Source organism: Arvicanthis niloticus, chromosome 1 (assembly GCF_011762505.2).
Source record: "Arvicanthis niloticus isolate mArvNil1 chromosome 1, mArvNil1.pat.X, whole genome shotgun sequence".
NCBI classification, from domain to species: domain Eukaryota; kingdom Metazoa; phylum Chordata; class Mammalia; order Rodentia; family Muridae; genus Arvicanthis; species Arvicanthis niloticus.
Window position 1 is genome coordinate 111,849,322 of NC_047658.1, and position 17,515 is coordinate 111,866,836.

Genomic DNA, 17,515 nt, shown 5'->3' on the forward strand with positions numbered 1-17,515 from the left:
CACACTAAGAGCCTAGTGCAGGTGGAGGTACAAATTGCAAACAGGTGGCAGTTAAACACCAGACCTAATGTGAGCTTGGTTTTCGGTGCAGGTCTCTTGTTCTGCATTGCAGTAAGAGGCTGAGGGGTCTGCAGCAGTCCTCCTTGACAGTGGGGTGTGAAGTAGGTATATAGGCAGGGTTGGGCCTGGAAATGTGGGGGCACCTGCATGTCCCCAGACAAGGAAGTTGGCAGGTAGGATTTGGGAGTGGGCAGTCACCCACCACACTAACACTGCCACTTGGGGCAGGGCCCTGGTCTCCTTACTTCTCTTGCTCCTCAGAAATACTTTTGTCTTCTCTCTGACATTAGATACCACAACCTAGTCACACACCTAACAGAAATTTTAACTTTAGGCATCATGGATATAGCCCTGAATGTCTTCCTGGTACCTGGGGTGAGGGTGGAGATTCCTGCCACAGAAACCACCTGCAATTTTCCCCTGAACCATAGTGAGGACATAGGACAAGAAACTTGTGTTAGGAACAATCCCAGAAGGGCCTTTCCTGGGTACCTGGCCTTGCTTCTGGGGGTGTGAAGCAGTCGGTGTGTTTACCCTAGAGGGTGTGTCCCATGTAACTCTTTTCCTCTGGTTTTGATTTCTAGTCCAAAGGCTAAAGCTAGGTGTGGTGGTGTATATACACACTGCAATCCCAGTATGAAGGCAGCCACAAGGTCAAGGCCAGTCTGGTGTAGACACTGAGTTGTCCTTGCTGAACAGCTTGGGAGGAACAGTGAGTGGCAGAGGGGAGGTCAAAGCCCTTCTCCCTCTATCCGTGTGTTTCTTATCACACTTCCTTCCAGTGTGTGTTCTTGTGGCCCTCTTTGAACTTGGGGCCCAGTCCCTTGCCCTGAAGGGCTGTTGCTTCCCTGCGGTCCTGGTGTAGACCTGCTGTCTAAGGACTCTTACCTGTGCTGTGATGGCTCAGCCCCTGGGGGAATGAATACACAAAGCAGAGCCTCACAGGGCACCTGGGCATCTCTGTGAGGAGCGGTAGAGGCTGGGCCATCAGGAGGGGCACTGAAAAGCCAGGTCTATGCCCAGGCAAAGAAGGGTGCAGGTTGAGGAGGTGCTGGTGGGCTAACTTGCCTCCTGCCTGGGTGAATGAAGCCGAGGTAGGGGAATCAGTTAAGATGGGTGTGGTTCCTGCGTGCCCCACTGAGGCAGGCCAAGTAGGAGAAAGGTCAGGTATAGAGGGTGCAGCTTGAGAAATGGGCTGATGTTCAGTCTCTGTAGTTTAGGCCTTGGAAGGTGGGTTTGTAACATCTGGTCACATGCACAGGTTGTAGAGGTCTGATTAGGGACAGGGGAGCCTGGCTAGCTCCCAGGGTACAGAGAGCCAAAGAGGCTCCTATCAGTGCAAACAGAGATCAGGGGCTGGAAGTCATAGCAGACAATGTGGTAGGCCAGGCCTGTGGCACTGATGATCTGAGGGGGGAAGGAGGAAGGGCTGGAAATGAGGACTGGCTCTGGGGAAGCAGTGTTTTAGTGCACCCTGCATGGAGACATGTCAGAGTCCTCCAGCCACCATGGAGGCCTGCCATGCCCTCCTTGCAACAGGTCAGGTCCCCAGCTTCGTAGACACAAGGACACAGACTTATGCCCAGGCTGGCAGGGTGTGATGGCAGGAAGGGCTCTTGGGAAGGGGGAGCTGGAGTCAGAGTAGTGGGGGTTCTTACTATCCAGCCTCAGGTGCCAGCTGGGGAATGGATTGGCTTTCTATTGGCAAGGGGGGACACCAAAGAAGAATGGGGAGGGACCTGTGGGTGGGTCAGGCAGGGATCGGCCTGTCCCCAGGCCTTGCTGCTTCTGAGACAGGAATACATTTCTAGAGAAAGGAGAGGAAGGGCTCCTGGTGGGCAGACAGCTTGAGCACACTTCCTTGGGTGTCCAAGGTGAGGTGAGTGGGGGGCATCAGACTCCCCGGGGAACTGAGTTGGGGATACAAGGATCAATACAGCAAGGTTTGTGGACCACTTGCACACACATTCTTGCATGTGCAAATATATACACTCACACATGGCTGCTGAGACACGAATGTGAGAGAAACCCAGGCAGCCGTTGAGCCACACAGTGTTGGTGCTGGGAACTGAACTTGGGTCCTCTGCAAGAACAGTATGCTGTATTCGTTTTTTTTTTAAAAGTACTTATTTTTATTATTTTAAATTACGTGGCTATGTGTGACTGTGTGCATGTGAATAAAAGTGTTCCTAAGTCCAGAGATGTCGGTCTTCCTGCAGACAGAGTTACTGACAGCTCAAAGTCACTGTACTCTGGTCCTCTGCATGAGCAGTGTGTGTTCTTAACCACTGAGCCACCTCTCCAGCCCGAGGCTGTATGTTTGTTTGTTTATGTTTTATTCTGTTGCCCTGTGTCATGGAGATCTGCAACTTTGGATCAGCAGGACCGGCTCTTCCACGCATCCCAGCATCTTGCAGATGATACAGATTTTGGGGTGGGCCAATTCAGAGCTCTGGATCTGGGCCTGGGTGGTAGCTGAGCTGAACAGCACACCGGCTCTTCCTTATCTGCACCACTAGGGTGAGTTCTCCTCCATCGGCAGGAGGCAGAGTTATGTGCTCAGGCTGGCTCACCCACTCAGGCCTCCAGAGCCAGCTCCACTGTACTGCCCAGTCAAGGCACAGGGTCCACTCTCCCCAGTGCTGCAGCCTGTGGCGGGGCAGGGCCAGCTCTCGGCTCTCACACTCTTGGGGCTGGCTCACCCACGCACGCCTCCAGGGCCAGCTCCACTGTACTGCCCAGTCAAGGCACAGGGTCCACTCTTCCCAGTGCTGCAGCCTGTGGCAGGGCAGGGCCAGCTCTCGGCTCTCACACTCTTGGGGTTGGCTCACCCACGCACGCCTCCAGGGCCAGCTCCACTGTACTGCCCAGTCAAGGCACAGGGTCCACTCTTCCCAGTGCTGCAGCCTGTGGCAGGGCAGGGCCAGCTCTCGGCTCTCACACTCTTGGGGTTGGCTCACCCACGCACGCCTCCAGGGCCAGCTCCACTGTACTGCCCAGTCAAGGCACAGGGTCCACTCTTCCCAGTGCTGCAGCCTGTGGCGGGGTAGGGCAAGCTCTCCGCTCTCACACTCTTGGGGCTGGCTAACCCGTGCCTTTGCCATCAGGGTCAGCTCCACTGAATTGCTCATGCAAAGTGCAGGGTCCACTCTTCTGAGTGCTACAGTCAGTGAGGGGGCAGGGCTAGGTCTCCTGCTCTCGTGCCCTAGGGGCCAACCAACTCTCCTGACTCTCATCTGACTGCTCAGATGGCAAGGGGGAGAGGGGAGGGCACCACACCTGCACTCCTGCCACCTCACAGCAGACAAATAGCAGAGCCTGCTCTCCCTGGCTCTTGCCCTCAGGGTTGGAGCACCCACACCCTCTTGACCAGGCCCAGCCCTACTGTGCTTGCTGTCCAGGTGAGGGGCAGGGCCAGCTCATCTGCTCTCATAACCCTGTGGTCAGCTCTCCCGACTGCCACAGGTGGCAAGAGGGGAGGGGAGTGTATCACCTCCCAAACCACATCACCTCATGGCAACGTGGAACAGCCCTCCCTCCACCCCTACCCCACTCTTGCCCTCAGGGGATCAGCTCACCTCAGCCCCCACCACCAGGGTCAGCTCTGCTATGCTGTCCAGGTGAAGGGTAGGGCCTGCTCTCCCAAGGGCTGCAGTTGGCGAGGGACAAGGCTAGCTCTCCTGAGCTCATGACTCTGTGGGCAGCTTTCTGAACTGCCAGTGTCAGCTCTCCCCACCCTCACATCACGAGGGCCAGCTCTCCAGAGCGCTGCAGCAGATGAGGGGCAGAGCGAGTTCTGCACAGCCCTTGGACATCCATGTGGTCCCAATGGCTACTCCACCTAGGGACTTCCCCATGTTTTCTGGTAGCAATATGAGCCAAGGACATCTACATCGACCCCTGCCACTGGGTAGCCATTGACTCAGACTTGGCCCTTAGCAGCCTTACCACAACCCCAGGTGGCGGGGCTGGCCACTCACAACAGGCGACTTCTCTCCACCCTTGAGTCTCCCGTTCCATCTTTTCATAATGCTTACGCTGCTCCACTTCTCCTCTTCCATCTGACCACCTACTCCTGCACACTGTGGTGGCTCCTGCTGCAGGCTGGTCATGCAGCTGGCGGGCCCCTGGTGACATCCGGGCAGGTCTGTGGGCATTTCCCCTGCCTGCACTGCATGTCATAGCAAGACATAGGTCTCGTCCACCTCCTTTGCTGTGCTGCCTGGATTTGATTTGGTTTGGTTTTTATGTGTCCTGGGCATAAGCAGCGTTGGCCACCAAGCCAGGCATTAAGCTAGGATGAACAAAGGACTGCCAACTGCTCTAACCCCGGCTGATAAAAGAACAGCAAGGTGTCTCTTGCCTTTTGCTGGGGGTATGGGAGTGGGATGCTGTATTATTAATTGAAGAGGGCCAGCTAGTCACAAGTCTGTGTCACCAACCGGTCATTGCTGGAACAGGTACATAGGTGAAGTTCTGTACTGACCTGTATGTCTGTCTGTATTGTGTTTTATGACTGAGCATTTGAGGAAGTGTTCGGTTATGGCCAAGTGTGTGGAGGCTTTGGGGGAACTCTTCCAAAGTCCTTGGATTTATGGATGGTTTGCTTCCCTCCATGGGACTCTGTATGCTTCATCCCCTCTCCTCAAGCATCCAGCTGGCTCTGCCAGGTGCACCAGGCCCCCCAATCCCACAGACTGGCCCCCAGCAGTGACTGTTGAGGGTGAACTTGCTTTTGGTGCTTTACAGAGCATTCTACTCTACCACAGTGGCTTCAAATGGTAGGTGAGGAGGAACACAGGCTGTCTGACCCACAGCCGGTGGGGCACATGCGGCTAAGGCTATGAAAACAGTCCAGCATAAATCATAAAATTACACACGCTCCACAGCACATGAGTAGAGGTTAGGAGACAGCTTTCGGGAGTTGGTTCTCTCATTCCTCCACGTGGATCCTGGGAATTGACAATGAGTGGACAGGCTTGGCAGCACACACTTTTCCCACTTAGCAATCCTGCTGGCCCAGAATGTTTTTTCTTTTTTCTTTTTCTTAACTTGATATTTGTAGATAGTAATGTCCAGTCGAAATCAAAATGTGAGACACCCTGCCTACTGTTACTTTCCCTCTGGGGAGAAAGGCCCTGTTTCGAGGTTCTCTGGGAATACTGGCTGAGTCAGGGATGAAGAGCACCTTCCCCACTCAGGTCTGGGGTCAGGTAGACTAAGCAGAATTATGGTGACTGGGTTGGGAGTCTGTGAGTACTGTTTCTGGGGTGGCAAGGCCTCCCAGGGACATCTGTGTCCACCTGAAAAATAGGGAGCTGCAGGTGGCAGTTTCTACCAGGTGTGGGGTGTGGTCTCCTGGGCAGGAAGAGAATGGCAGGGCCAGTGTGCAGCCCGAGCAGGTGGAGTTGGTTCTGGCCAGATATCCCAGAGTGGCATGTGCACACACACGAACTCCGTTCAGATCATGTTCCCACAACAGACCACCCAAGCCCAACTGGGGAAACAATGATTTTTTGGGGGGGTGGTGGTGGTGTTATTTACAGGAATATAGGGAAGAGGTTCCTTACAGGAGCAGGAATGATTCAAAGACAGCTGCCTTCCCAAGGCCCACCCCCACCGTGGGTGACAATCACAAAGCTAGGAACTTACAGCACTGTGCACAGACTGCAGGCAGCTCAACAGGTTGAAGAGTGCCCCTTCCAGGTGTCTCAGTTGGTGCTTGGCTGGTTTCTGCTTCTTTAAGAAGTCAAGAGACTTGTTTGAAGCTTGTCTGGTATGAGTCTCACTAGCAGCTCTATATGTTGGGCTAGTCTCAGAGGGACTCTGCCTTTATTACTTTCTCTGGCACAGAGGGGCCTAGTGGATCTGGTCAGTTTCAGGGACTTTCTGGAGGTGTTTACTGTTGTGCTTAAGGAGCCTCCGTACAGGATGGAATGTTTTGGAGAAAACTGTTACACAAGAAGTGGGCATGGGATGGGGGTCGGGGCTTGGGGTTTGGGTTGCTGCAGCTGCCATCCCCTTCCTCCTGTCTCTACGTGCAGTCTTCATCTCCTGCAGGAGTCTTCTGTGCTGTATGTGGTGGAGTGAGTTCTTTTTATCTCAGGAAGCATAGGCACCCAGAACTACTTAGCATCCATCTGCTCTGGCTTGTTGAGCAGACAGCTGTGTGGGCACATTCAGAGCTGTGGGGAGCCGGGCGGTGGTGGCGCACGCCTTTAATCCCAGCACTTGGGAGGCAGAGGCAGGTGGATTTCTGAGTTCGAGGCCAGCCTGGTCTACAGAGTGAGTTCCAGGACAGCCAGGGCTACACAGAGAAACCCTGTCTCGAAAACAAACAAACAAACAAACAAACAAACAGAGCTGTGGGGAGATCTCAGACTTATACAGGAAAGAGTCCAGAGGATGGAGCGCTGTGTGATTACTGCTCACCTTTCTTGGCTCTCACAGAAACTTTTGCTTACTCTTCCCCACCCAAGTCCTAGGTGCCATGAAATCTGCAAGTCGTGTGTGTGTGTGTATGTGTGTGTGTGTGTGTGTGTGTGTGAGAGAGAGAGAGAGAGTGTGTGTGTGTGTGTGTGTGTGTGTTTGTGTGTGGTATGTGTGCCTCTGTATGTATTTGTAGTGTGTGTGGGGGTGTGTGGGGGTGTTCATGTAGGTCAGAGATCAACCTTGGTTGTCATTCCTTGCACAAGCCACCTTATTTTTTTGAGGCACGGTTGGCCTGGGCAGATCCCTTGGTGAGGCAGGCTGGCTGGTGAGCCCACGAGATCCTCCTGTGTTCGCCTCCCCAGTGCTGATTACATATGTGCCCCACCATGCCTGGCGTTTTCTTTGTACATTGAGCTCAGATCTTCATTCTGTACAACAAGAGAAACACCTTACTGTCTGAGCTGTCTGCAGATGCTTTGACATGGTAGGGGACCCCTGAAAAATTAGAGTTCTGAAAGGTGATGTTTGTTCTGAATGAAGCCTTGGTGGGAACAGTGATGGGGTGGGCTGCTAGAACCATCTCATTCCACACTGATGGCCCCAGCCGTGTGCTTGACCAGAGAAGAATTCGATGCTTACCTGTTAAGAAGACAACATTTGCGTTTTTTGAGAGGACGTTTTCTTTTCTTTCCTTTTCCACAGTTTTTTCCTTTGTGAATGTACATGTATATTCATATGTATGCATGCGGGTGTGCCTGCATATGTGTGCATGTGTATATGGAGGTCAGAGGTCATCTGTCTTAGCAGTGGTTCATTTTCTTTCCACTTAAAAATTTTAGTTTATTATTACTGTATGCACATGATGTGTGTGTGAGAGTGGGGACCGAGAGGACAGCTTTTGGAATCCTTCCCTTTTACCTTGTTTTTTCTTTAATTAAAAGAAAGTTGTGTGTGTGTGTGTGTGTGTGTGTGTGTGTGTGTGTGTGCATGCGCGTGTGCACGTCCTCAGAGAACAGAAGCATTGGCTCCATCTGCAGCTGGAGTTTGGGCCTATGTGAGCCAGTGACGTGGGTGCTGAGCACGGAACTCTCTGGGAGAGCAGGTGTACTCTTAGTATGGGAGTCCCCCCTGCGGCCCACACCTTGTCTTGGAGCCCACAGCTTGGTTTCGAGGCAGGGTCTCTCGCTCTGCTGCTGGACTGTAGATTTCACATCAGCTGTGCCTGTGAGCTTAAGGCCAGTTCTGTTTCTGTCCCGCTTCTTGCTGAAGGAATGCTAGATTACAGATGTGCGCCACCACATCTTCTTCATCTTTACTGAGCTCTGGGCACTGAGCTGAGGTCATTAGGTATCGAAGGTAAGCTCCTTTATGCACTAAGTTCCCTCTGAGGCCCTCACCTTGGTTTTCGAGATAGGGTCTGTTACCAGCCCCCAGTCTCTGGCTCCCTAGCACCAAGATTACAAGTGTACTCCGCCGAATCTAGATTTTTATTTGGGGTCAGGACCCAACTCGGACATCTTGTGCAAGTTTCACCAACTGAACCACATTCCTATTCTTTTTTTTTTGTTTGTTTGTTTTTTGTTTTTTGTTTTTTTGTTTTGAGACAGTTTCTTACTTCTGTAGAGTTCACAACAAACCTCCTGCTTCAACCACTCAGAGATTACAGATGTGAACTACCATGCCCAGTTGAGACAGAATTTTTTTTTCAAGTGATATGTTTTAGCAGGACATGGTGGTGCCCACACTTTTAATCCCAGTACTGGAGAGGAAGAGGCAGGGGAATCTCTGGGAGTTCAAGACCATTCTGGTTTACAGAGTGAGTTCCAGGATAGCTGGGGCTACATGCAAAGACCATGACTCAAAATACAAGACAAAGCAAAAAAGATAAATTTAAGCATCAACTTTAAATTTTTATTTATTTTTATGTATTTGGATATTTTGTCTGTCTTTCTGTCTGTCTGTGCACCATGTGAGTGTTTGGAGGCCAGGGAGATCAGAGGAAGGCAGCACATCCCCTGGAGCTGGGGTCACAGGTGGTTGTGAACTGCTATGTGGGTGCTGGGAATCTGACTGGCTTATTTAGAAGAGCAGCCAGTGGCTGCTGAGCCATCTAGGAAGAGAAGCTCAATTTTAAATTTTATTTATTTATTTATGTAACTGTGTATGTGAGAGTGTGTGGTGTGTGTGTGTGTGTGTGTGTGTGTTTGTACCATGTAAGTGCAGTGCCCACAGAAGTCAGAAGAGGGCATCAAATATCCTGGAACCATAATTACAGGTGGTTGTGAGCCACTTAATGTGGGTTCTGAGAACTGAACTTGGATCTTCTGGGAGAGCAGCAAGCACTCTTGATAACTGAGCCGTTTCTCCAGCCTCTGAGACAGTATTTTTAAATAACAGCCTCAATGAGGTGTGCCTAAACTAGTTTTATATGAACTTGACACAGGCTATAGTCAGTCATCTGGGAGGGAGGAGAGAACCTCAATTGCGAAAAATACCTCCTTAAGATTGGGCTGTAAGGGATTTTCTTAATTAGTGACTGATGGGGGAGGGCCCAGCCCCAGCCTGTTGTGGGTGGTGCCATCCCTGGGCTGATGGTCCTGGGTTCTATAAGAAAGCAGGCTGAGCAAGCCATGCAGAGCAAGCCAGTAAGCAGCAAACACTATGGCCTCTGCATCAGCTCCTGCCTCTAGGTTCCTGCCTTGTTTGGAGTTCCTGTCCCGACTTCCTCTGATGATGAACTGTGTTGCTTGTGCCAAATAAACCTTTTCCTCCCCAGCTTGCCTTGGTCTTGCTTTGGTCATGTGTTTCACTGAAGCAGTAGAATCCTAAGACAATGGATAATTCTCATATGTAATTTACCCATCTAAAGTCTGTGTTTTGGTGATTTTTGATTTATTCACAGCAACATGCCACTGTGTAGCATTCTAATCAGTTTGGGAACATCTTTATCAATCCCCCAAATACTCCTTCTTATCCCTCATCCAACCTCCCCCGGTCCGTCCCCTGGACGCTCTGATCTTTCCTTCTCTGTAGGTTTGTTCTGTTCTGGACACGTCATGTAAATGGAGTGAGATGACATTTGGCTTCCTTGGCTTCCTGCCATGCTGGTTTGGTTTGGTTTTATAAGACAGGATCTCCTGTAGCTCAGGCTAGCTTCTAGCTTACCCAGTAGCCAAGGATGATTTGAACTTCTGATCCTCCCACCTCCTCTCTCAAGTGCTGCAACCTCAGGAGAGTGCCACTGTGCCTGGTTTGTGTGACCTCAGGAGAGTGCCACCATGCCTAGTTCATGTGGTGCTGGGATGGAGCTTTGGGCCATGTGTATGTAAGGTGAACCCTCTGCCCACTGAGCCGTGTCCCCACCAGACCCTGGTGCCATGCTTTCATCAGTGTCACTGTGTGTGTTGCTGCTGCTTTCCTTCTTAGGGTCAAGTCATGTTTCTGGTGTGTGACTGTCAGTTTACCCACACTTCTCCTCCTGTGGAAGGGCCTGCCTGTAGTTTCCTGTCCTGCTGTGGAGGGACACCTGGCTGTTTCTGTAGTTTTGTCTGTCATGTACATGGCTGCTGTGAACACGTGTGTATAGGTTTTCATGTGAACTTGTGGGGGTTATCTTAGCCAAAGAGAAGGTGCTGGATTCCATAGGTTTTAGTTCTGCTTTTTTTTTTTTTTTTTTTTTTTTTTTTTGTCATCATTGAGATTTGGTCTTTTGGTGTAGCCCAGGCTAGCCTGGAACTCACTGCCTGGAATTAGCTTTCTGCTTAGCCTTTCAGGAAAGGACAGGCTGTTTTCAGGAATGACCCGACCCTGTCACAGTTCTTTGACAGCAGCAGGTGAAACTCCGGATTTCTGTGTCCTCGGCAGCACCTGTCACTCATTATTTGTGTTCTAGTAGCCATTCCTGTGGGTGGCATGTGCTGCGATTAGTTTTGTACTTCCTGGTGACTTCCAGAAGCAGTCTGAGAATTTGAAGTGGTCTATGAAGCCAACATGGAGGCTGGAACTGCCTCATTAGAGCTGCAGGCCTGAGTTTCTCAGGCTGGTGTTTTCCAGCACCAGTGCCTGATTGAAGCAGGGAGGCTTCGTGGGAGCAGAGTGCACTGCTCATGCACGCCCACAAAGCAGCAGGACTGCCTGCCATCAGAGTGAACGAGGCCTTTATTAAGTTTAGGCAGGTTTTTTAGTCTGTTGGTGACGGGGCTTTGTGTAGACCAGGCTGGTGTTGAACTCACTGTGTAGCCAAGGATAACCTTGAAGAGCCTCTTGCTTCTGCATCCCTAGTGCTAGGTTTATAGGCTTGTGCAGTCACACCTGGTAGGTTCAGGTGGTTCTGAACATTAAACTCAGGTCATGTGACAGAGCTATTTTACCCTGGAAAGGACACCATAAATATTCCCAGGCCCCATGATTGTCCTGGGACTAGGTTTGCTTTCTGGGCAGACGTGCGGTTCATGACTTTGGATAGAATTAATTGCAACACTGTTTAATCCATGGCTGTTGACAACCCTCTTGTGGGCTGGGGAGATGACTCGGTGGATAAAGTGCTTGCTGGGCAAGCTTGAGGACCTGCGTGTGAGCCTCAGTATTTATGTAAAGTGCTGAGAACAGCAGCGCAGGCCAGTAATTCCAGAGCTGGGGTTGGAGGTGGGAATGGGAGGTTACTCACTGATCACTCAGCCGGTCAGCGTGCTCCAGGTTCTGTGAGAGGCCCTGCCTCCAAACAGTAAGGTTGTAAGCCACAGAGGAAGACATCTAGTGTTGAAATGAGGCCTCCAGGTACGCACACTCACGAACGCACGTATGCGCACATACACACAACAGAAAAGTTTACATCAAACAAACTGGTGTTTTAAAATTTATTAATGTGTTTACCAAGTTTATTTTTTGTTGTTGTTACAAGATCTGTTAGTAGCCCAGCCTGGAATTCACTGTTGAGCCCACAGGCTGGCTTTGAACTTGAAACAATGCTCTTGCCTCTGCCTTACCCCTAGTGCGATTACAGAGAATGGGCCACTGCGCCTGGCTCACCTTTGAGGTCATAGAAAAAAGACTGACCAGGTGGCCAGCCACAGAGCCCTGTTTGCCAAGATTGATGCCTGGGGGCGGGGGGTTTCTTGCCTGTCTACCAGCCCCACAATTGATGCATCCATGGGAAGCCTGCTTAGCGTGCCCTGGCTTCCATCCCTGGCAGTGCGTAAATCAAGAACAATGGCTCATAGCTGTAATCTAGCACCTAGGAGGTAGATGAAGAAAGATCAGAAGCTGTTGATTCCGACAGACAACAGGAGTAAGTGAAAACGAGAGGGAAAGAGTGTGTTGTCCATCCATCTTGTTCTATTATTTACATGTATTAGTGTACATTGTGTGTATGTGCATGTGAATGCAGTACCCACAGAGGCCAAAAGAGGGCATCAGATCTCATGGAGCTGGAGCTACAGGTGACAGTGAGCTGCTTGACTTTGGGTGCTGGGAATTGAACTCAGGTCCTCTGCAAGAGCAGGAAACACTGTTCCCAGCCAAGTCATCTCTCCAGCTCCAGATCCTCTTATTTTGGGGTCTGGGGATCTAACCTGGGCTTCACACATGCTAGATACTGAGACAGTGCCTGTAAATTTTTTTTTTTTTTTTTTTTTTTTTTTTTTTGTGCAGGGACCATGAAGGCCCCATACATGGGTGCTTAAGACCAGTTTGACTTTAGGACTGGCCTCAGAGGCTCAGGACCAGTGAGGGTCTATGCAGTTTGTAGGATGCTAGTGGAGTTTTTTTGTTTGTTTGTTTTTGAGTTAGGGTTTTTGTATGTAGCCCTGGCTGTCCTGGAACTTCTGCTGTAGACCAGGCTGGCCTCAAACTCAGAAATCTGCCTGCTTCTGCCTCCTAAGTGCTGAGATTAACGGCATGTACCACCACAGCCAGTGTAAAAAACATTTTTGTTTATTCCATGTGGTGGGCAGGGCATGCACACACAGTGTTGTAGTGAAGGTCAAAGGACATCTTTGTGGAATCTGCCTCTCCGTCCACCTTTCCTGGGTTCTGAGCTGGAGCTCACATTGTCAGTTTTTGGAAGAACAAGCTTGTCCAGCTGAGCTATCTCACCACTACACCTGGAGTCTTTATAGCACCATCCAAAGCTGGAGGTGCAATGGTCCTCTCTGAAGGTCAGGGTTTGGGGCCGCTGGGGGCTTGTTTGTGGCTACTCCAGGTGTCTTCACAACACTTGAAGGGGATGGGCTGCAAGAAAATTCATCTCTGCAGTTCAGGTCAATGCATGGCCACCAATGTCCTTTGCCATGCTGGCTGAGGTCGCCATTGGAAGTGTGGCTCTGTGGGGTAGGCAGAGGAGGTTAGTGGTAGCATGATCCCACACCATCACCCCAGGCCTTTAAATAGAGCAGGCCTATTGGGACCAGTGTCAGTCTGTTCAGCCACAGGGTTCACTTTGAGAGGGCCTTCTCCTGCTGGTTCCTGGTGCCTGGCTTCTCAAAGCCATCTCTCACCCCTTCTCCAGGTTACCACTCAAGATGGCAGAGGCTCACCAAGCTGTGGCCTTCCAGTTCACTGTCACCCCTGATGGCATCGACCTCCGCCTGAGCCATGAAGCCCTCAAACAGATCTGCCTGTCAGGGCTGCACTCCTGGAAGAAGAAGTTCATCCGATTCAAGGTTGGTTTGATGATTGTCTCTGTGGTACTTGCTCAGGGTGTCCAGTGCACCTCCCTGGGCCCTGCTGAGGAAGGAGTGTGTCTTAGGTGGGTCTCTGAGACAGCAGTAGTCTCCATGCTGGCTAAGGCTTGTGGAAGACACAGATATATAGAATTGCCTCCTAGCTCCTTCTTACTGTTCCTTCTTATTGTTGGGTTTTGGGTTTTTTGTTCAATTCCGATTTTTAAGACACAGTTTCTCTGCATCCTTCACTCTTCTGGAACTCACTCTGTAGACCAGACTTGCCTTGAACTCACAGAGTGCTGGGATGACAAGCCTATGGAGCGCAGGTGGAGCTCACCAGATCTATGTAAAACAAGCCAAGCAACTGAAGCCAGAGCCAGGGGCCCATTTGTGGGAGACAGCATCAAGATAGGAGCACAGTTCTGCCCTCTGCCCCTCAGCCAGATCCCTGGCACCTTACTGAAAGGGGTTATTTTCAAACTTCAATGAATTTGTATGTTATTTAAAGAAAAGGTTTCATGTAGCCAGGCTGACTTGGAAGTCTCCATGTAGCTGAGGATGACCTTGAATGTCTGGTTCTTCTGCCTCTGTTCTTCCTGCTGCGGAGCCACAGGCATGCCTATTGGGGTTAGGGATTGGTTGGAGCCCAGGGGTTTGCTCAGGCTGGGCAGTCAAGCGGCCTCTTGAGCCACACCCCCAGTCTGGTGGGTTTGTTGTTGTTTTTCTGTATTTATATGTATATTTGTTTGTTTTTCAAGACAAGCTTTCTCTGTGTAGCCCTGGCTGTCCAGTAGACAAGTCCTGTAGACTCTGTATACCAGGCTAGCCTCGAACTCACAGAGATCCACCTCTGTGAGTTCTGCCTCCCAAGCACTGGGATTAAAGTTGTGTGCCACTATGGCTGGTGTATTCACATAGAGCAAGTGCTCTTAATTACTGAGCCTTCTCTAGCCCCAAGAATGGGCTTAATGGAAAGGTTTTTCTTTTTGGTCTTCTTTGCCTATGTGTACAGGGGTGGGGGAGAGAGAAAGAGCGAGAGCATGCATGAGTGTGTGTGCGTGTGCCTGTGCGTGTGCGTGTGCGTGTGCGTGTGTGTGTGTGTGTGTGTGTGTGTGTGTGTGTGTATGCATAGAGGCCTTACCTTTACAGTGGGTATCTTCCTCTATAGCTTCATTTATTGAGGTGAGTCTCTCACTGAACCTGAGATCACTGATTCTGGCTAGTCAAGAGTTGGCTAGTCTAGTTAGCCAGCTTACCTTTGGAGCACTGGGGTTACATACAGATGGATGCCGTTCCTGCCTGGAGTTTACACTGATTCTAGAGATCCAAACGCCAGGCCTTCCTCCCACTTGTGTGGTAAGTGCTTTGCCCACTGAGCCATCTCCCAGCCTTGTTTTACTCTTTTGAGACAATGTCTGGCCCTAGCCAAACTGCTCTGTAACTAAAGGCAGTTCTGTCTTAGCCTTTCAAGTGCTGGGAGGATGTGTGAGCCCCCACACCATGCTTGGAGGGGTGTTGTTGTTAATATCAGTATTATTGAGTTAGTGTCTCACTCTGTATTCATGCTGACCTGGTGCTCACTGTGGGGACCAGGCTGCCCTCAAACTCACAGAACTCTGTCTGCCTCTGCCTCCCGAGTGCTGGGGTGAAATGTGTATGTCCATCAAGAATTTATTATGCTAGGCATAGTGACACACTTCTCTAATCCCAGCACTCAAAAAACAAAAAAAAAAAAAAAACAAAAAAAACAAAAAACAACAAAATAGAATTAATTTTTTTGTTAAGACTCAAACATCTAACAAAGCAGAGAAAGACAGCTCTCCCCGCCACCTTCCTCCTGGTTCCCAGAGCTGGCGGAGTCTGGCGGAGTCACATGAGCTTTCTCTCCCCTAACCCCTCGTTTTTAGACCAGTTTTTTAATTGGGTGGGCGCGATTGCAGCCCAGCTAATGACCCGAGTTTTACCCAAAGTTCCACAAGATAGGAGAGACCTGACCTCTGACCTCCACCAATGCACCTTATGGTCTTTGCATCCACCTCCGCACAATAAATGGATGTACAAAAATTATTTTAATTTGAACTTTATTTTGCTGGGTTATTTTGTAGCAATAGTATAGGGGCTCCTGCAAACACATCTTGACTCAGGAACAGGGAAAGGGGAGTTTGGAAGCTGGGGTTCCTGACTGCCAGATAGTGCAGACTGGGAATGGGACCTCACAGTGCCGGAGTTGTCAGTCACCATATGGAGACCTGTATGGTAAGTCAGGTCTGGCTGTTCTACTGACCCAGAGTCCCTCATAGGGAATCTCCCAGGATGCATTTGGGCTCAGAAGTCAGGGGAGAGAATAGACTGTATGAAGGCGAGGCAGTTGTGATTCCAGGAAGAGACACAGTTACTGGGCCTTGGTCTTTGGTGGCCTGCACACAGCACCTTCTCCCTGCTGCCTGTTGTCCCAGCTGCTTATTGCCACAGGGATGCTGACAGGCAGTGATGGTGGCCTCAGGGAGGGTGCTGCTCACAGCCGACTTATCTTTCCAGAATGGCATCATCACTGGTGTGTTCCCTGCGAGTCCCTCCAGCTGGCTTATCGTGGTGGTGGGTGTGATATCATCCATGCATACCAAAGTGGACCCCTCCCTGGGCATGATTGCAAAGATCAATAGGACCCTAGACACCACGTGAGTAACTCACCTCCACCCTCCCCATCTTGAAGATGCTGACTGTCCTCCATCTGGACTGTCTGCGTACAGTGCTATTCCATATGTGTTCTTCCATATGCGTCCTCTTTGCTTTCTTGACCTGCTATTGAAAATCTGCAGACACTGGTGCCCTTCCTTTGGAGACTAGGCTAAGAATGGCAGAGGCTTGGGGACCTGCCTTCCAGGTGTGTGTCTTCCTGAGATCAAACTGTGGCAGTAGATGGAGCCAGCGGTGACCTCAGAGGACATCTCTGCCCCAGAAAATGGCTGCCAGTGTGGTTACTGCCCTGGAGTTAGTCCTTCCAGTGATCTGGTCCTCTGAACTTACTGCCACTCATTGCTTAGGGACACTTCAGCCCTTGGCCCCTTCACAATGGCTTAGATGGCCTGCAGGGAGGTCCATTACTCCTTAGCTTTGAGTTTTAGTTTATTCTGGGAACTTAAAAGTAGTTGTCATCCTGTTTAGGGACAGGGCCTGGACAGCTTCTGGGGTTCTCTCTCTCTCTCTCTTTCTCTCTTCTTCCCTCCTTCCCTCCCTCCCTTCCTTCCTCCTTCCTATTTTTTTTTTAAGACAGGGTCTCACTGTATAGCTCCAGCTGTCCTGGCTCTGTAGACCAGTCTGGTCTAGAACTCAGATATCTACCTGCCTTTGCCTCCAGAGTGTTGGGATTAAAACTGTGTCCCACAATACCTGGCCTTTTAAAAAGATTTATTTATTCATTTTCATGTATATGAGTGCTTTGCCTGCATGTATGTGTGTATGTATGTGTCCCACATGTTCCAGAGGAGGCTTTTGTATTTCCTGAAACTGGTGTTAGAAGTATTTGTGAACTATATGGTGTAGATGTTGGGAACCAGACTCGGGTCATCTGCAAGAGAACAGGTGTTCTGAACCACTCCAGCCCTGTAATACTTCTCTTGCGTCCTTTGTACCTAAGGTCTCCTGCTGGGTGGGTGCTGGACCTGATCTAGAAGGTAGATAGGGAACACTCCACACACTTCTCTGCGATGGACATGGAGCCCTGGGGCTCCTGCATGCTAGGCTAGCTCTTACCACTGAACTACACAGCCTTAGAGCACCCCGATGACAGTTATGCCATGCAGGTCCCTGTTACCATCTAGGATGGAGGCTGTTAGATCCTCTTGGTGTGGAGTGGCTGGGCAGAGGACACAGGCACCTCCGTTACCTAGTGCATTTGGACACATTTTCTTCTTTTGTTTTTCTGAGACAGGGTCTCAAGTATCCCAGGCTAGTCTCGAGCTGCTGTGTAAAGTAGGGTGACCTTGAACTCTTGATGAGGTTAACCTCAACTCCGTGTACCACATGGACTGCAGGCATGTACTGCCACTCCGGGCTCAAACATGTTGTTGTCTCAGAATTGGCCCTCGCTGTCCTGTGTCACGTGAGTCTTTCAAGGCAAACAGTGGTTTTATAACTGAGCACCGATGACTGAAAGCTCCTTGCTTTGCACTTGGCCTTGCTTCCTGGCCTGAAGTTGGGGAAGGGTCCTGGGGGAGGGGCCTGCTGAGGGTTAACCTCAGCTGGGAGTGCGAGAACCAACCTTGAAGTCAGGACCTCTGGAAGAGCAGCAAGTTCTCTTAACCACGGAGCCATCTCTCCAGCCCAGCTCTGGGTTGTTCCCGTCTCTCTCTTCTGGTTGT

At 50.5% G+C, this 17,515-nt stretch overlaps 1 protein-coding gene across 6 annotated transcripts in view; it reads left to right on the forward strand.

Moving 5' to 3' along the window:
- The window catches only part of Cpt1a (carnitine palmitoyltransferase 1A), a 62,684-nt gene that overhangs the window by 13,374 nt on the left and 31,795 nt on the right, over positions 1 to 17,515 (forward strand). For all 6 annotated transcript variants that reach the window (XM_076914587.1, XM_034496839.2, XM_076914592.1 and 3 more), the window contains 2 exons: positions 12,998 to 13,151; positions 15,693 to 15,832. In XM_076914587.1, coding sequence (XP_076770702.1) covers positions 13,011 to 13,151; positions 15,693 to 15,832 — 281 coding nt within the window. In that variant the 5' untranslated portion in view covers positions 12,998 to 13,010. The remainder of the gene's footprint in view (positions 1 to 12,997; positions 13,152 to 15,692; positions 15,833 to 17,515) is intronic.